The sequence below is a fragment of the Arvicola amphibius genome, chromosome 9 (assembly GCF_903992535.2).
Source record: "Arvicola amphibius chromosome 9, mArvAmp1.2, whole genome shotgun sequence".
NCBI lineage: Eukaryota > Metazoa > Chordata > Mammalia > Rodentia > Cricetidae > Arvicola > Arvicola amphibius.
In genome coordinates, this window is record NC_052055.2 from 13,282,323 (window position 1) to 13,303,518 (window position 21,196).

Sequence of the window (21,196 nt, forward strand, 5' to 3'; positions counted from 1 at the left end):
TTAATTTAATTCATATGTTTCCTTAATTTTCATCAATTTAATTTAATCTAATGAGCTACATGTGATCATGAAGTACTATATTAGACAGTACACTCCCAAGTAACAGCCACAGGAATAAAAGACTGTTTAATAAAGTGACCCATCCGGTGAACTTATCCTGCCAGCATGATTAATAGATCAAATAGATGGGAAGTGATGACATCAGTGGCAAATTCAACACACTTTGTTCAAACAGTACTCTTAACATAACTGAAAGGTTCCATTTGCTGTTACCAAGCTAATGATCTATTTATATTCTTTCTGGACTACAAGAAGAATGTGTTACTAATATTTGGAGTATGTCAGGACTCCCTGCATTTGGGCTGAAGGGATGATGTGATTGAGTACAGACAGTGAGTTCTCTCCAACACCCCGGAGCCACCTGGAATAAGGAGCCATAATTAGTTGCCGCAAGTCTCTCATTGTTTTGACCTTCATAAAAGTCAGGAAAAAAAAAAAAGCCCTTAACTGTGTCTTTTATACAAAAGCAAATGGTCATTTAACCTTCCAAATGCAAATCAAACTTATACATAGAAAACAGCCCCCAAAAGATACATAACACACACAGGAAAAACAAACAAAAACATATTTTAGCTTATTTACCCCTGAAAATAGTGATCGGAGTTATTCTGCTTTGATTTCAATTTAAAATTATCCAGTTAAAAAAAAAATCTATTCCTTCCATGTAGTATTTTCCATGGATTTTTAAAATAATTTATTATACATTGTTAAACAGAAATATTACACAGGAGAATTGAAAAACATTAAAAGATTGTTTTTCATGGTCTGGATGAATTCATTTGTTTCCTCCTAATAATATGCATTAAAAATGACTAAAATAATATCTAAAGGAATACGTCAAAGGAAAAGAAAGCCTCAAAACTCTTAAAACGACACTTTAGTACGTGTGGTGCTTTCAAAGCAGCCGAGAAGGGAGCTGTTTAAACCACACACAAGCTCTCCCTCAGATGTGGTTCATTTTCAAGTACGATAATTGATGGCAACAGAGAAAAGAATGAGGGCCTAATTGGAGAGGACTTGGGGTTATGGGCTGATAGTCAAGATGTAAAACCTTAAAAATAAAAAGCTAAGTTATTGCATGAAAATCACTGTGAAAATGATGGACAATCAAATTATTTGAAGAAATCTGTAAGGGGGGGGGGGACTAGGTTAAGAGTATTGAGACCCAAAGTGAACCTGCTAAGATGCATACGGAATGTCTCTGCACGCAGAGAGCTCCGAAAACACAGCCCAGAAGACCACCTGTGATACAGTGATACATAGCTGATAGAGAATAAGATTTCAGCAACAAATCTCCCCACGAGGATCTCTCCGCGAGGCTTATCCCTGCAGCGTGTTCTTGTCAGCGTCACCATAACAAGCCCCATGAATCCTTTTCTTATACAGATTTATAATAGTCAGCTATGTGGGAGGGGTGGTCATCATTTAATGTATTCTAAGAGGCACATTTAAGAGTCACAGTGTCGATTCTTTATTGTGCACATCTTTAAAAATATCAGTTATTGAGGATCACAGAGATAGTTTACTTCAATTTTGTATTGCAGTTTCAGTCTCTGTAAATCTTAACAAGTTGTTCTGCTGTTACCTGGTATCTGGAACGACAGAATACCAGTGTCATAAAGCTAATCTCAACAAGAGTATGAGGCCAGGGTGATTGGATGGCCCTCAGCAGGTAAAAGTGTTTGCCACTAGTATGAACTCTCCTACAAAGCCAGGCACAGCTGCTTTTGTTCCTTTGAAGCCAGTAAGTACCTTGAAGAGCACACAGAGAAGGCTATCTGACCTGGGGGCCAGCAGCCCAACCCCAGGTTCAATGAGAAACCCTGTCTCGAGAGTATAAGGTAGAGAAGTGGTCTTCTAGGGTACATCTGTACAGATCCATACACAGACATTTCTATATACCATCACACAACATACAGGCACACACAAAAATACTGTAAAAATAATGTGGAAGTCCACCTTTTATGGGAGATAAGAAAATAGAGTGCAAGAGTGCTCCTCCCAGGGCAATTCTAAGTTTGGTCTGTCTCTCCCTACTGCTCTACATGGAAATCATAAGAATCGCAAGTGCTGCAAGGGAACAGAGGCCAGAGACAAAACTCAGTGTGGAGCATTGGCCTGGTGCCCATAAGCCCAACATGGCTACTGCCCACTGACAAAAAAAAAAAAAAAAAAAAAAAAAAAAAAAAAAAAAAAATGAAAATCTAGGGAAAATGAAAGAGGAATTTTAACAAGAAAACTGAGTTTAATCCCTTAAAGTACCGAATATTTTCCAATGAAAGAGGTTGTTTGTAGCACCCGTATTAGTTGAAAAGCACTGGGAATCAGCAGGAAATGATAGTCCAGAACAGACCAATGTCTGTGATTTAACAGAAAAATCTCACACATGTGGCTAGACAGACAGCTCAGCATTAAATAACACATATTTCTCTTGTAGAGGATCTGAGTTCAGTTCCTAGAACCAATGTCAGGTATATCTAGCCCCAGTAAGATCAGGTGCCTTCCTTTGTCGTCAGGCAACTGCATGCACATGTACAATGTGCCCCCCACCACAAACACACACACACACACACACACACACACACACACAGAGAGAGAGAGAGAGAGAGAACTAAATTTTTTAAACACGTGTAAACAGATAAGAATAATGGAGCACAAGCAGTTTCTGTTGAGTCCATAGTTCCATGAAAACAAAAGAAGAGTACCTAACAGACTAAAAAGCCAGAAAAGGGTTCCAGAGGCAACATGGGAGCTGTACACAGGCAAGCTGGCATCTGAAGATGGCCCTCCAAGGCAGAAGACATGGAACGGCTACCCAGGTGTAAGGAAGTGACAGGGAACAATGAAAGGTTCTCTCAGGAAATGCTGACAGATTTCTGAAGAGAAAGGAATGAGCAAGGGGGAGAAAGAGCTTCAGAACAGAAAGTAAATTAAACAAAATGAAGGGAGGAAGGGGAGCAAGAGAAGAAGAAAAATAACAAGGAAGAGGAAGAAGAACGAGGATAGGATAAAGAATGGATAAATGAATAGAAAGAATAAAAGAAAGTAATATGGGGCAGTGGAGCTGGTGGAGCTGGTAGAAACTCATACGGGGCAAGTGTGATGTCCTAAGCTTGATCCTATAAGAAGCTGGAAGGGACGAAATGCACTTGCAGTGCCAGCACTCCTGTGCTGAGATTGGCAGCTGAGACAGGAGAATTGCCCAGACACTCTGACCAGCTAGTGTGGCATAGATAAAAAAAAAAAAAAAAAAGCAGCATAAACAAGAATGACTCTGCTTAAATGGGTTGGAAAGTAAGACAGAACTTCTGAAAATTGTCCTCTGACCTCTCTCTCTCTCTCTCTCTCTCTCTCTCTCTCTCTCTCCCTCTCACACACGCACGCACGCACATACACACACCACATACACACATATGCTACACATACACACACTACACATACACACACCACACACATATGCAACACACACACACACACACACACCACATACAAGTAGTTGGGTATGGTGGTATACACCTTTAATCCCAGCACTTGGAGGCAGATTTATGAGAGTTCAAGAACAGCCTGGTCTACAGAGCTATTTCCAGGACCGTCAAGGATACACAGGGAAACCAACCCCGTCTCAAAAATAAAAGAAATGGAATTTAAAATAAAGCCATGAAAAGATGGAAAATACACAGAGAATCTGAATACTGAATGTTATTGTGTTGTCTTTGAATTGTTTGATAGCTGAGGAAGAAGCAACAGTTGCTAAACTACATTTGATTATAAATGTTGCTGGATTAATACAACATTTATATTCTGGAAATGCCTTGACTTCAAAATTTAAGTCAAAGATACATTATTCTGGAGAAGAGGTTTTGCTTTTGTTTCCATGGGAAATGAGAGACTGTGAATTCATTTGGGGCTAAGAAAAATCATGTTTGACCAAAGAAGATCCCCTGAATATTCTCTGATAGAAGCAGATGGCCCAGTTGATCCAACACTTCAGAGGCCCTCTGTTGGAGTTTCTTCTGAGTTCTACATTCAGAACAGCCTCAAGATTGCTGGCTGAGATGATCAAGCCTCACAGAGTATTTCAGTCAAGACTTGATCATAATTCTAAATTTTCTTTAGGTCCCCATAAGATTATCAGCATGTCCAATCAGCATGAAATAGCCTAAAAAACTATGCCTACATCCCCCTCCCAAATGGATTATGGATGTTTGTCTCTGTTTAGAGTGTTGGTTTCAAGTTGTGGATAATGGTCAGGGGAAAAAAAGCTATACAAAGGAGATTAGATTCAGAGTTCTTGTTTTGAAAAGAAAAATGATGGGGAAGTACGTAGGACAATGGTCTTGTACCCTGTAAAGATTTGTCACTTGTATTGGTTTAATGAAATGCTGATTGGCCAATAGCCAGGCAGGAAGTATAGGCAGGGATATCAGAATAGGAGAATTCTGGGAAGAGGAAAGGCTCAGTTTGCAGTCATCACCCAGAAACAGAGGAAGCGAGATGAGAATGCCTCACTGATAAAGGATACCAAGCCATGTGGCTAACACAGACAAGAATTATGTGTTGATGTAAGAGGTAAGAGTTAATTAATGATAAGCCTGACCTAATAGGCCAACCAGTTTATAATTAATGTAGGCCTCTTTGTGTTTCTTTGGAACTGAATGACTGTGGGACCAGGAGGGACAGAAACCTCTGTCAACACATGCATACCACACACATACACACATGCTATACATATACACACCACACATACACACATCACACACACACATACTACACCACACAGCATAATATATTAATACTTTTTTCCAAAAGAAAACAACCTAAATTTACTTAATAAAAATAATTAAGATGGACACAACAAGAATAAAGAATAGCAGAACAATCTCTCAACTGTTTGGGGTAAGATGATAGCAGAAATCTAGAGCAAAGCCCAGATACCCAGCCTTGACTCACTAAAATGGAACTCTAAATGAAAAGTGGCAAAAGAAGCTCTGATAACTTCAGTTTACATATATTGACTGGGAAATAAAAATGGGATGTCAAGGTAGGACTGCCCATGAGGTGGAAAACCATCATTTCTTACGGGATTCCTGAGCTACTGAATACATGAGAGAATCCTAGTGATCTTTAAACCTGCGTCTCCCATGAGAAAAGAGGGGTTCTGGACAGGGAGGGTATCTCAATTCTTCAGCTACACACAGCATCCCACACTTTTCTCAATTTCAGAACCCAGTGAAATCACAAAGCTCACAAGCGAGCTGATGGCGTGCAGCGTGATCAAATTGAACACTCTAAAGGCATTTCAATTGGTTTGCTGCCTCCACCTCTGTCCCTGCTCCTCATGTAGGCAGAAGCTAAAAGCTTAATTCCACAGCCTTGGAGAATGGGAATGGGAAGCAAGTGCCTCTCCTTATCATTAGTCTTCACAGGCAAAACAACTGACTTGAGCTCCGCAAGGAGAGGAGAATAGGACAACTCTCACAGGATCTATCAGATCATCCGCTCTTAAAACAAAGACCTGTGAATGAGGAGACTGTGAAATAAAACAACTGAATACAGACGCGATCCCTTCATTTGGGAATAACACTGCAGTCTTAACTGAGAAAGTCCAAATTTGTCCTGTACCCACTCTGTCACTGCTAGTGTCTGTGGCAAAAGAATCAGTGAAAATGAATTACAGTAATTAAAAAAGAGAGAGCGAGAGAGAAAGCGACACATTTAATTTCCTTTTCAGTGATTTCAATTATAAGCCCAGTAAATTTCAATAAAGCAGCATCATACCGCCTGGATTAGATAACACATAATCTCAAAGTGATCTCATTTAAAATGATTCAGCATGAGGATCAAAGATCCCACCTCGCTACTGGGCTCGTCTGCCACTCTTTTCTATTTGCAGTAAAGGCAGTTTCCCTTTGGGAAGCAGTGTGTGTATCGCAGTAGTTACGCAGCCAGGCTTCTGCAGCCTATTTATCATGGTTTACACCCTATCAACCCTAGTTGGGCAATCCTCTGCTCGTGGGCATGGCACTTTAATCCTTCTATGCCTGTTTCCTCTTCCCTTCTAATGGACATAATGGTAGTGTCTACTTCAAGGGTTTTTATGAAGATGAGCTGGTTGGTGCACATAAAGAACTCAGGGACACATCAGCCCATAAGAAACCCTTAGTAAATGCTGGCTATTATTAAATGCAAATCTAAAACTGTGGGAGGGAGGGTATGCGCAATATTTATTATGTAAACTTAAAGATGATGTAAGAAGAGTAGATCAGCTTAAAAATACTGAACGCATAAATGCTGCATTTGGTGCTCAATAAAATTGAAAGTTGGAGGGTCTGAAAAGGCAGAATATATTTGTTAAGACTGGAAGTCATAGGATTAATAAGATGTCACTACGTGTTTGGTCTAGTGATTCTCAGCATAAAGAAAATCAGAAAATGAAATGCTCCTCTCTCCATACTTCCCTCTAGCTGGGGTACTCGCTGTAGATCCTGCAACCGCTGCAAGTTTGCTGCAATTACAGTGTCCCAAGGAAGGAAAAGCACTCCCTAATCTGCCGACTTGATACAGTTAGCAGAGAAGGACATTTGGGAGATAAAACTTTTATTAAGAGTTGCATGAGTCTAAATTTGATTGGATGTACTGATAATTATGGTTTTTTTTTCATTCTAAACATTCTGCCTTGAAAGAAACACTATTCTAGAAAATTGTACTCATTCTTTAAATGATAACAAAGAAACCAAAATCAAAGAGGAGTAGACATTTATCATACCACTCTCATGTTAGCACAGCCAAATGGAGATTTAACTGCCACACAGGTAAATGGATTACTTAGAACGGTCAAACTTCTCCTGCGGGGCCGGGGGGGAGGGGGGGGGGGCTTAAATTATCCAGCTCAGCCATCTCCACTGATGAAAATAACCTGGTAAATGCCAGAGCTTTGCTTTGCTTTATGGCCTTGGGTTGAGCATATGTTTTATTTTGCACACTTTATTACTTGTTAAAGAGATACAGCCACGAAAATAAGTCTGGATTCACATGTCAAATATTCTGTACACCATAGACAGTCTGAATTGATTAAGGTCTCATTCGCCAGTTTTTTTCTAAAATGCAATAGTCCTTAAACTTGGAGAAACAAAGAAACAGAACCTGCTAAGACCTACAACTTCCCTTATACTCCAGATCAAAGGAAACTGCAAAGCAAAAAATAAATATTTGGAAGTAAAATTCAAGACAAGTCAAAATAAACCACAATGAGATTAATGGTCCTGGGTGTTTTGTTTTTGTTTTTTCTTTTATTATTTTAATCAAAATTGTAATTCCAGCATTCAGTTGAACACACATATATGTTAAAAATATAGAAAGCTCCTATGGTTAAATGTGCTGAAAATATAAAAACAAAGGGCAGTTTCCTATCACGTAAATCTGCTCTTCCTGTTTCTAACATGACATATTGTACAACTGGGATAAAAATATTTACAAAGCAGGAATGCAGTACTCCTGGTTCAGACAGAAGAGACTCCTTGGTAAGTTAAGAAAGGGGTCCTTCCAGTAAATGTAGGGCTTCACTAAAGGCCAAAAGGAAGGTCCCAAATGGAACCCAGTAGCTACTTTCATGGAGTCTTGAATAATGTAGAACAACAGAAAAGATCAGCTAACATGGGAAGGTTTTGTGTGCATCTTGAGCTTTTATCAACGTGGAATAGTGTAAACACTTTCCCGTGGGAAGCACAACTTGACAGGGCTCCTAATTTTATAACCTGATCTGAGAGCTAAAAGCTCCCCCATAAAGATGATGCAAACGCTCTAATGCGCAGCACATTAAGCCCTAATGAAACAGCGGAGTCGGCGTGGTTAATGCAGGCCTCCATTCAGAGAAGGTTTAAATATAAGCATAATAAAGCAGATTAAAAAGAAAGAGGCTGTAATTACTTTTTAAAGAACTCAATCTCTTGTCCTATTATTGGTCTACTTGCGAGCCTCAAAGGCTGAATACAGATAATAAAAATTACATGAGGCTTACCAATCATGCCATATCCATTATTTTCAAATATGTAGGGGGAAAAAAAACCCTGATAAAACACAGAGTGTGTGTGGGGGGGTGAAACACTGGGATCTAGCAGCCTTATCCATTCAAGTAGCTCAGTGCTAGCCATCATCTTCTTTTGCTGTTTGTTGTTGCTATTTATATATTTATTCATTTATTTGTTTGTTTGCATGTCTGGTGTTCATTGGATTCAATTGTTTTTAGTTTGGGTTTGGGTGAGTCATTTTTTATTTTTTTATTTTTCCATACAAAGGTTATCCCTTTTGTGTTTGCAGGGTTATGCATACTACTGCAATATGTATGGTATTGGATCTCATGAATTCCTCAGAACTAGAAAAGATAGTTGTGATTCTATAGTGGTCGCTGCAGGTGGTCTTTGCCTATTCCTGGTTCGCTGTCTACAGAAAAATGTAAAAAAAAAAAATCGTCTTGACATTATTTTTTACAAAAATAACATAATTCCTTGGCCAGTTGTTTAACTACCATTTGCAAGGACATGAAATTGTCATAAAATATTGGTGCTGTTGAATTTTCAAATGTTCCCCCAGATAGCATACATTTTAGGTTTATAAAGTATATATTAATATCTAAGACACTGCTTAAATTACTCTATCTTCCAAACTGGCTACCTTGTATTTACAGTTAAGTTGGTTCAATTTATATTAAACCATCATGTCAAACCAAACTATAGATCAAAGCCACATAGTCCTCTGAGTTTTTCCCTCTTTTTCCTTTTTCTTGATCTAGAGGGATATAAAACTATCATTAACAACCAACTGCTCTGAACATTTCCTAAAAGCCAGTTTAATTGAAAAAGATTAATGAATTGCTCATCCATTTCTATAATTGACTTAAATTGTGTAGTTCAGTAAATGATTCCTGAAATTGTTCATAATAATGGTGTCTAGGAAAATATTTTATCAGAATATACACAAGCTATTAACTCATAACATGCATTCATTATATGGATGCATAGATATACATATTTCTTATGAAACTCTGCATTAAAAAAATTCACTGATCAGTATTTTAGCTCAGGGAGTTTTAGCCAACACAGTTCAGGGTCTAAAGAAAGAACTCTTAAAGAGCATTTCTGCAGCATAAATATGTTAGAGAAAAGAATATTCAAAACATTGCTTTATTGTTGAGTATACGTAGGAGTATGAGTATATGGTTTGTTGGTTCAGCATGGAAACTAATTAGTTATTTATCTTCAGACATGCTTTTGCATCAATATTGGGTATGTAGCTCAAACCATATATGTTCAAAATCATCATTGGTCTATAATGTACTTGGTTCTCTCTTCACAAAATGAGGTTACGTTTCTTTAGATCTGGCCCCACACCCAGTGCTGTCTTTGAAATAACCACCCACTTTTCCCATGGGTTGTTTTAATCTAGTCATAGCAGGACCAGTTCTCTCCAACTGAAATAGAAGAAAATAAAAGAATTCTACCCAGATCACCTTCCTGCCCATGGGGTCCTCTCACTTTCCTTCTTTGCTGCATGCAGAGCAGGGATGCAGTGCACAGCCCAGTCCACGATCAGCTGTTTTATTTCCAAACTCAGATAGCTCGCACATCTGTTTCATTTCCAAAATCACTGCCCAGGAAAAGTGTTCCACCCAAACATAAACTTTACTATAAATAACTAAGAACTTAACAAATAACTATTTGGGGGAAATGGAAGTGTGTTTAAAAATCTGAATTCTTCCAAACCCTAGGCCTTAGTAATCTTTTTAGAGCCTTCCTGACAGCCGGGATCAGCTTCCCTCAGAAGTCGTCCCCAGAGTGAATGAATTGAAACTGCCGGAAATCCAGGTATTAACATCATATTACTTGCTAATTATAAAACACCGTTTCGCACAGTGACATTGTGCACTTCCAACCCTTTTATCTAAAACACGTATTTGCTTTCCAAATCAGAGTTTGACAGCAGAGTCTATCTGACACAAGACAGTGAAATGATCTTTAATAAGACAGGAGCTCAAAGCATGTGGCTTTCATGCATAATAACTACGTTGCCTTAATTTGCTCCACAGAAATAATTCTATTTGCAGAAATTCAGTGAGCAAATGGAAACTTTAAAGATGAAACTACCTTCTTAAGTTTTCTCCCTAACTCCTTTGAAATGGCCATGGCCATCCTGACACTGGAAGGACTCAGAATTTCTATCCACATCCTTCATACAGATATTGCAAAACAGTTTTCTGGCTATCTTCTGTAAGTCCTGTGTCTTTCTTCTCGCCACTCCATCACTAGAAAAGCATAGGAATGAGGTACTGTGGATCGGCAGCTGAGAAAAATGAATGTTAAGGGGCTTCCCTGGTAAAAGAGGTGTTAAGAGAATTCAGTAGTCCAGTGGTACTTCTGAAAATTCATAGATAAGAAGAGCATTTACCATCCCATGCTTTGTGATCTCCCTGGCTCAGTAAGTCAATAAGATTTATAGAATGCAGCAAAATCTAATACTCTTTGTTGGTCTGGCCATGAGCTTCAACAGAGCTTAAATCACCAAGATTAAATTAAAATTAAATACTGAATTTCTTCACATTCACTTTCATGTTTCTTTCAAATTAAAAATATTACACATTAGGGCTTTTCATACCTATGATGTCAACTGAGGGCAGAAAAATAGATGAAAACAGTGCACGGGTTTCAATAAAAGTGTAAGCCTAAATCATTACTAACTGCTTTCATAAATGATTGCCATTCTCCTTAAGTGGAGACAAGAATGCCTTAGTGGCTTACTTTAAAGTCATTCTGAGCACTCTACGACTTACAGTCTCACTGAGGTTTTCAATTAATGCAAAATGTTGCTTCCAAATATTCAGTTGCAATTATTTTGATCTATCAAGAGTATATCTCCATCATCATCAATATGACCCAAACCTAATTAGACTAACTATAAAATCAAGTCCTACTCTAAGGCACAAGATAGACTGACCCAGGAGGAAGAATACAGGAGGAGTCCGATAGTCTGAAACGAGAACAAGACAATGACTTATGATCATGTATGTGTATTCATAGATCTCTACGATGGTTGGAAGGCAGAAAACACCCACCTATCATGAAGCAGATCAAGAAATATGAACTTTAGCTAATTCCATGAGAAGATTTTTTTTCCAAATCTACTGGGAATTCTGGACTTTTTTCACCCCCACAATGAGAAGGCCAAATCAACTCTGAATACATATTTGAATGAAGCCGCAATAAAATATGTATATCTTTTCTATAAAGTGTAAAATTTTCTTATTTGGGCCCTCTCTTTGAACATAAAACTATGAATTCACATTTCATCACTAACTCCTTGTTGCTTCTCCTAGAAATCACAAGAGAAAACACGAACCTGTACATCATAGGTGCCATTTAGTAAAGCGGGCCGTGAGGGGCTGATGTCCTGCAGCACACCCGGAAGCACAGAGCGGTTGACCTTCTGGAAGTCTTTGGAATGGCTGAACTGCACCATGTTATGGAGGGCTAGGATTTTGCTGTCCAACTCAGCATCCTGCCTGGTGCGATTATGCAGTCCTAAATGATACTTTCGGAAGTGCTTAATCAGATCTGTGGGGTCATTGCCATAGTAACCGTATCCACAGATATTGCATTTAAAGTCCTGAAGCTCTGGAGACAGAGGTGCCGGGTCTGGGTTGTCATTCACCAGTAAGTCAGTTTTGGGTTTGCTCAGTCTTACACCCCCATCTGAAGGCACTTGTGGGTTTTTTGAGGCCGCGGAAACCGGGCTCAAACCTTGACAATTGGCCTGACTACTCTGCACTGGCCCTGTTTCCTCGGTAGCCTTTGGTGACATTTTATGCTCTTCTTTTGTCTCCAATGAATCCCCTGATGGGGTGCAGGCCATATCTTGAGGGTCATCTGCCTCTGCTCTTTGAGGAGACTTCAAGGGCTCGCAGACTCCCCCAGCAGCTGGAGATGAGAAAGCCAACATATTTCTGTCTGTTACCTCATCATGCGGGAAGGAGGCAAGGTTTCCTCCCTTACTCGGGCTATCATAATTGAAGCCAGCCTTCTCACTCAGGCCTGAGATTTGCAAGTCCTTCTTACTGCTAGGAGATGGATCTTGGCCATGCAAGCTGGGCTCCTCTTTCGTGTTCAGTTCTGCAGCATCGCTGTGATCTGTATTTTCTGACATCTGATCTGCAGAAAACTCTTTGTCCTTTGCAGACACCTTGCTCTCTGTAGCTATTGGCTCCAGGGTGTGACCCTCGCCTTCACTAGCAACGTTTCTCAGAGGGGGGTTCTTTTTCCGGACCATATCTGTGAACACATGGGGAAAAGAAAGGGGTATGGTTATTTGAAGATTACAGACAGGTAGCCCATTCTGGGGTCTTCTACTTAGGCAACTCAAAGGCTAAGATGCACAACTAAATAGTTCCTCTAGGGGAGGAAAAAACCATCAAAAATTTCAGAATGGAAAAGGACAGAGAGGCAAACAGGTAAAAGCAAATAATATTTGATATTTAGAACTGCTTAACACAAAAACTGGCTGATCTATTCTTTTAAAACATGCTATGAATATTAAAAGACTCATTATTATCCACACTATTAATTATTCCTACCATCTTATTTTTGCCTAATTTCCTTATATTCAATTTTGGTCAATGATAAGTACACATATATTTATAGATGCTATAGATTTTATATATACAGATATGCTATGTTTATAGAACATATATGTACAAGTTTAACTTTACGAAACACAAACTGCATGCTTGCTTCCATGAAAAAAAAATGTATAGAAATATGCATATAATTACTACAATGGAATATTGTCAAACTAATAAGAATATAGTTTCAAAGGAATAGATTCATGTCAAAATAACACTGACATCCATGTTATGAACTGAATGAAAACTGTCTACATACTACCAGTACAGGGGATAATAAACATTTCTGCTCAGCCCTATGAAGAATTTCTTGAAAATGTATGGGTACCATCCTAGAGATTGGGAGAAGGGCAGGGAATGCCCTACAGTGGCAAGTGAGGTTTCACGGGGACTCTGCATGCTAAACCCTTGGGTTCTCACCTAGAGAACAGTATGGAAGCTGATAAAGGTCACTGTCTCTCTGAGGCTGAAATGACAAGATCTTAGCAGTTTACAGTGGCTTTGTTCCCACACCAGCTCTAGTGTGCCTTGGGACTTTGTGACATCAGTGGCTAAAGTCAAACTGAGACCTTAGTGATAAATACCTGTACAAGGATGTAGTTATCAGAACTGTAACAACCTTGAGAAATGAAGAGTGTCCTACTAATTAAAACCCATACTAACAAAGGCTGGTTGAGCACAGGGCTCTATAGCCTTTGTTCTTTAATCTTCCAGCTGAAAAGTTCAAGAGTTGCCTAAGCCATTCCTCAAAATGTCTCTCTGAAAATTCTACCTGCTACTCTCTAATAAAACAAGTTTTCTTTATTATGAGTAGGCTCTGCTGTAACGGCCAGTTTAGTAGTGCATTATACTGCAGCTAGGGAAAAATAGCTGGAAAAATCCAATGGAAAAGCCTTGCTTAGCTCTTTCCTCTGCAAGTCTTCAGTGTGCAGCAGGATCGCACTAGCCTGAGAGGCATGGGTGGACCTTCACTTCCAAGAAGTTCTACTTACACCAATTTGTTGGAAAATGAATCACCAAACAAGATAATGTACTAGATGTGTAAATAATCCTTGCTGGGTGCTATTTCACTTTAGTAACTCATGTCGAAGTCAGTACAGCAGTCCCTTAAAAACTACAGTGCTGTCTTTAGGAACCAGTAATATCATTTATCAAATGTCCAGAGAAATTCCCTCCATTGAATAAGAAAAATAGGTAAGAAAGTGCAAACTCAGGAGCAAACATCAGTCAAAAGCTACGTTAACCCATGGGATGGAGGAGGAATGTAGAACTTCCTTGCCAACCCATGAGAGCCTCAAGTAAAAGAAGCTAGGTGCCTTCTTTATAACTCAATACACACATTGCCTATATTTTTGCAATGTTTATATTTCAATGTTGCTTTTCTAGACAACACTTTAAAACACCTATAGTTGTCTATTGGATGAGGCTCCGGTAGCCTTGGGTGGACATGTGAAAGTCTACAGGGCAATTTTCCTGGTAGCTAACCAAGGGGGAAATTTGAAGGGGAAAAGTAAGAATCTAAGAAATCAGTCAAGGATTAAACCATAAATGTAAACAATACACATGCTGCTTTAAGCCAGGCATAATAGCAGGTGTTTGTGGTACCAAGAATTAGGAATCCTGAAAGAATATCCCTAGAAGCCAGGAGTTCTGAGCCAAAGTGTGGACCTCCGTGAGACATATATCTCAAAACTGTGTGTGTGTGTGTGTGTGTGTGTGTGTGTCTTTCTGTGCATGCATTTATGTATGTGTTTACAAATTAAAAAGCCCATGTGAGGTATGGATACCTTTATATATGTGTGTGTATGTATTTATGAACTTATATTTAAACTTGACCTAGAAGACAGGATGTTCATAATATAAGCTGTTCCTACATGTTCCAGCACATAAATAATATTGGTTTGGGAGGCACCTCTTGCCTCATCTTCTAAAATTCTATTTTGTTCACCACTGCACATAATCTCGTCCATATCAAACACAATACAGTCTTTCTTCGGCCAAGTGCTTAAAAACCATAACGATTGGATTTGAACCTTTTTGCTTAATATACCTACATTCTAACAGTGACTGACTGAAACGCTATGAATGAGGTTACCCAAAACTGTAGGAAATTATGTATGAAAATCAGAATGTCTAAAGAAATCATAATCTGATTCATTAAGCTTACCCATCTATCAAAATGAAAGGTGAATGGTTTATGCCCATATATTAATGTCAAAGTGATTGGCAAAAAAAATGGCAAGGGAATGAAGATAAAATACTTTAAAGTAAATTGATCTAAATACATTCATATTGGAGGAAAAAGTCATTTTTCAGAAGAAAAAATGTTTTAGATCTCGGCTGATTTATCATTATCTTGAAGAAATGTAGCAGGTCAAAGGTTAAAAATGACTCCACCCGCATCATTAGCTCCTGAGGAAAAATATGCAATTTAATTAAATTATTATCTTCAAAAATTTTAGTTCCTACTTCCACCCATGAACAGACCTTCAGAAAAAGGATGACTCACTGATGCCTTATGTTTAACAGAGTCCTTAATAATATACATTGCAAAGAACGTTAAACTGCTAAAACTTCAAAGAACAATCAGAGAGGTCATTTGGGTTTTATATTGAGCTGTGGGGGGGTAGGGGGCATGTTCGTTTCAGTTGCTGTTCAAAAAAATGTAGTTAATTTATTTGAGAATACTTTGAAGTAGTTATAGAAATTTTTTTACTGGAATTATATCATCATAATTTTTCAGAGTGACATATTATGTAAATATAAGCACATTTGCAATACTTCTGAGTGGAAGAAACTCCCCTCTCAAGTCATAAGTTAGATAACACAAGACTATAGCCACCCGCCAGTTATTATCTCTAAGACAAATAACAGATTGCACGATGTTTTACTGTGTGCCAAGAACTTTTCCAGTGAGCATTCTCCTGTGAAAAAAATAGATCACATACTTGTAAAGCCATACCCAGCATTGACTTCATAAGGCATGTGGGTGGCTTTAGAGTGCTTTCTGCAAGTATTAATTCTATTAGCCAACTCTCGGGAAGCTAATTGTCTTAGAAGATGGCACTAAGGACATTTTGAGAGCCGATCTGTATATCTGTACAACAAACAACACACAAAAAAGATTCTCTTCTTAAATAATATACACATGCTTGAACATATCACACATAAAATACATCAGCACACCAGCACCCTGGGCTGGTAAAACATCAGATAAAAACCCAAGCAGACCAGGGCAGAAGACTTTTCTTCCTGGGTTTTAACAGTGCAGTCACGGAAGGAGAGTAATACAGAATATCACGGGACAATTTGTTTTCCAAAAGATTGAAATACTGGTGTGGTTATTCAAACTCTGGAACCGCCTCAACCCTGAGGACTGTCACACTTACCAATGCTAGGTGGATAGGGAATCTAAATTTGTACACACCAGCAATGATTTTTTTCTAGAGGGACTTTGAAAATCATTAAAATGCACAGTCATATGAATGAAGGTCAGTCATCAGTTAGGACGATTTTACTTGAAAATGTGTCATGCTACTCCATAGCAATATCCCTTTGTCAAGCAAAAAGAGCAAAAAATTCAAAATGCTAGTTAAAGCAGATCCACACTATAACATTTTTAGGTAATGAGGTTACTAGGGGAAGTGACCAGAGGAAATCAAAACCCTTCATTTACAACTTCACGATAATTGAGCAATGAAGAACTACAACATACTAACAGAATGTTCAACATTGTCTATATTTACACCATTTCCCATGCACACAAACACACATCTCCTTAATAAAATCATCTAACCCAACTGCCAAGATATTAAACAATATGCCAGGCTTCTCCAAATTGTTCTAAGATATAAGATATCATTGTTGCAAAACTCCTAAGTTTAACCCTCAACTAATATTTCATTTTCAATTAGAAAAATAAAATTAAAAAACTATTCTTAGAGCTCACAGTTATTTAAAATAAAATAGAATAATGCAATGTATTGTACTTGATTAGTGCAGTGGAAATATTTAACATTGGAAGTTAAGCCAAAATACTCTTTATTTCGATGGTTAAAACGGTTAAATATATAAAAGAATCTTCTTTGTTAAGACTGAATCTTTTCTCATGGTGGCTACTTCACAGAAACTGGAAACAATATCTTCTGTTATCTAGACAATGTATACTCTCCACTAATAAATGTGTTACATTTCATATATCTGCATATACATTTATATGCACATGTGCAAAACAGCTACATGCTCACAAATATATACATTCATGAAATGTATTATGAAATGCTTCTACTCCAGCTATCCGTGTAATCAATAATCAAACTGCCTGACAAGGGAAACAAATTTTTGGAGAAATTGAAAAAGAAACTAAACTCAAACTCAGCATGATGAAAACTAGAATTTGTTCCCATTGAATGAGAAACTCTTAGGAATCAAAGGATTAAAGTATATGCTCTTTGTATTGCTTTGGCTTCAGACAAACAAAGGAAAGAAAACAGTAGAAGGAAGACTGGGAAGGAAGTCATGTGTCCAGTTTTAGATATGATCATCAGGGCCTAGTGGTTTAAGGTAAACCCCTCCTATTTTCTGACCCTTTTACCTGTACAAGGTAAGAATTTAATTAATTTTCAGTTTCCCCTGGCTTTGTGACTATAATGACCCTGGTAATAGCATTTTAATTTTGCCTTTGAAATACCTTTGTCCAATTTCTTACCAAGATGATGAAATATAAAACCACTAACAACTAAAGGTGTCCTAAACCAACACACACACGAATGTCCTTCACTGAATGATTGAAACCCTTAAGCATTCATATACCAGTGTCAATTGTGAGCCAAACACAGCAAGCATTATTTAATTATACTCTTTGTCATTAAACTCAAAGAGAAAAACTATGCTTAAAAATCAAGTGAAACAATTTTAAGTGATCTTTTCTTTGAATAGCTTTCTAAAGGTCATTTCATGCATGTACTATATTGTGTGTATGTATATATCCTACACACACACACACACACACCACATACCACACACACACACACCACACACACACACACACACACACATACACACACACACACACACCACACACACACACACACACACACACACCACATACCACACACACACACACCACACACACACACACACACACACACACACACACACACACACACACACATATATATATATTCTCAACAACACTGGAAAAATTAAGGGGGATTAGATTGTGTAATCTGACTTCAGCCTGGAATCTTGTCATGTATGAGTTATTCTATAAGTAGCACTATGGATTTTCATAATATATTATACCAAATGACTTGTTCTTTTTGTTTTCCAGATAATAAAACTTTCAAGTGCTTGAAATCAAAGTTAAACACAAGAAAGAAGTCATCATGCTATAATCTTTACTAAAAAGATATTTATACCATGCTTGCTTATATCACTAGCATAAAGTACAAAGTTATTAATTACACATTTCTTGGAGCTTTTATAAAAAAATTAAAAGGAGCAAACAAAGAATAAAATGTTCCTTTTGATCAAAAGTATCCCACAATGAATCTAAAGAATTAAGCAACTGATAGCAAAATAAAAGGGAGGTCAAGTCTTGAGCCTATAGCAAACTAGATAGCTTCCATATGAACATGGGAAGTTTCTTCTTTATGGAACATATGTGTCTGCTCATTGGTTTTTGTGGGGAAAACACTTGAATCCTGTCTACTCCATATATACAGATCAAAATCAGACTGCTTAAGTGAACTATAAAATGCAATAGACATTGTTACATTGTTTATCCAGTTCACAAACCCAAGCATTACTGAGGGAGTTTAAATGTTTTCTATTTCTTCAGATTCCAGGGCAAGACTTCAATGGTAGATTTTTTTTTCTCTTAAAAAGAAAAAAGAAAAGAAAAAAAGAGCTTCCAATTTCATAAACTCTATGTCAGATCTGGTCCTTTGCTATCCATTTCTGTTTAATTTGGGCATTGAATCATTCAATCTTTAACATTCCTGAATCTTTAAAAGTATTTTGGGATATTTTAAATCCTTTTGAGATTCAAATACCATCATATTCAAATATATCACATTAAATAAATCTCTTATTAATTCAAAGCAAAATAATGCAAAATGATTACTTCTAATAACACACTTCCAATATAAAGTCTATTAATAACCATCTGGACACTAGATCTCACCTAGATCTCTCTGAGAAAAAATGCACAACCTTCACATAAATTCTTTCAATAACTTTTGATGCTAGACCAATCAAATATATTAGGCTACTGTTTCATAATACTATGTTCTTTATATTTTAAATACATCATTGCAAAAGCATTAGTCTAGGTTAAGGGTAAGTTAGCAATAACGTCATACGTGTAAAAAGGAGTCTTCATGTATGCATATTAAAGAAAAATTTACATTATTTCAACATTTAGAAGATACTTAATGAACAGTTATTTTTCTTCAAAGATTTATAATAGAAGTTTGATTATAAAATATATCTTAAAATACTAAAAATTGCATTATTCTCACAAAGTGGATAAACTAAAAAACAAATATGTATCTTGGAGTGTCAAAATCAGAAACAAATGATTCTCATTTCAAAACAAATTTTTAAGAGATCACAATTTCATTAAGTATTTCAAATATTATTTGATACACACACACACACACACACACCCTTTTTCTCAAAGAAAACAAAAATGTTTCTGGTGAAAATCATTGATTCAACACCTGATAAAGTGATTTACACACACAGAATACACAGTGTGTAGGTGTGCAGCATGGTGACTCTAATGGATGCATGCGTGGTGCTCTAATGAATGTATGTGTGGTGACTCCAATGAATGCATGGTATGTAAATGTGCAGCATGGCTACTCTAATGGATGCATGCCTGGTGATTCTAATGGATGCATGCATGGTGACTCTAATGGATGCATGCATGGTGTTCTAATGGATGCATGCATGATGCTCTAATGGATGCGTGTATGGTGACTCTAGTGGATGGATGCATGTATGGTGACTTTAATAGATGCACGCATGGTGATTCTAATGGATGCATGCGTGGTGACTCTGATGGAAGCATACTATGTAGAGAACATACTTCACTGTGACTGCTCAGGTTTCAATACACTCTGAAGCCAGGGCAATGATTTTGATATTATGGTTATTGATTTATTTGCTTTGTTTTAAAAGAGCATCAGGCTAAATACAAGGTTTAAAGATACACCAACAATTTGTACTGCCAATATCCTGTGTATACGGGTGTTGTATATATAAGTAGGTGAGAGACAGAAAAACGTTTTTCTCTCCAAGAAGGGAAGTAAGCTGTGCCTTCATATGCAACAGTCCTTCCTCATGAAACTGAGAAGTAACTTGGGAACCACTGAGCTCATTCTTACCAAACAATAGGAAGTAGTTTAAAAAGCCTGCACCCATCTAAGGACAAATGGCCTAAAGACAGAACCACAGAAGTGTCCAACAGATAAAGGCACAACCATCGTGAAGATTTGATCCACATAACAGAATGGAAATATCTACTGTTTTCATTCCTTGCTTCCTAAGATCTAGCAGTATGTACTTTTCCAGATTTATTTAAGCAAACACACAGTACTCACAGTAGAATTTCATGCAGTGAGACGAACACATGGCACTGTCACACAATTTGTTTTGTTTAGTTATCGCCCTGCTTGGTGACACTGCTTCATTTAACTAATCAATTCACTTGAATCTATAATGGAACTATAGAATTACAGGAGCTGGGACTCCGTGGTATACAGTCTCTAAGAGAGCATACATGGATCTAATCTTCATGGGAAGTAGAAAAAGACAAGATCTCCTGAGTAAATCGGGAGCATGGGGACCATGGGAAAGGGTAGGAAGAGAGGGGAGAGGAACGGAGGGGAGCAGAGGAAACTCAGTAAAATCAATTAAGAAAAGAAGTCTCTAAGGTCTCGCCCATGAAGACATGTGTCTTTCTAAGTTGCCCGCCCTCTTTCTGTTTGTTGTCTGACACAATACCGTTGCTTTGCCTCTCACCATGTGTAGAGGTCAAGAGACCACAGACTAAAACCTCTGACATTATGAGCAAAGATAGTTTTCCTCCTTTTAGTTTTCTCCAGGTATTTTGTTACAGCAATGGAAAGCTTAAATGCTTACCTAGCATCGTTTTACTTCTGATGAAACAACAGGAGAGGCAGAGCAGAAAAAGACTTTTATCTTTTTACGTACAATCAAATCGCTAATGAAAATTATCATTTTACATAGCCTTATGTGGAGCAGGAGACATGGCTCAGGAGGTTAAAGGCACATGCTGCTCTTTCAAGGGATCTATGTGGTTCCCAGAACCCCATGGCAACACACAACCCTCAGTAACTTCAGTTCCTGGATATCTGATGTCCTCTTCAGGCTCCTGATCCCCAAATACAGAAGCTAAACACTCATACATATTAAATAAAATATTAACCTTCCATAAAC

The 21,196-nt window shown here is 37.7% G+C and overlaps 1 protein-coding gene across 4 annotated transcripts in view; it reads right to left on the reverse strand.

Moving 5' to 3' along the window:
* The window catches only part of Trps1 (transcriptional repressor GATA binding 1), a 208,219-nt gene that overhangs the window by 172,052 nt on the left and 14,971 nt on the right, over positions 1-21,196 (reverse strand). For 2 of the 4 annotated variants that reach the window (XM_042055701.1, XM_038343056.1), the window contains exon 2: positions 11,449-12,377. In XM_042055701.1, the coding sequence (XP_041911635.1) occupies positions 11,449-12,375 (927 nt within the window). In that variant the 5' untranslated portion in view covers positions 12,376-12,377. Of the gene's footprint in view, positions 1-11,448; positions 12,378-15,675; positions 15,713-21,196 lie in introns of those variants that run through there. The other 2 variants (XM_038343055.1, XM_038343057.1) reach the window with 2 other exon arrangements.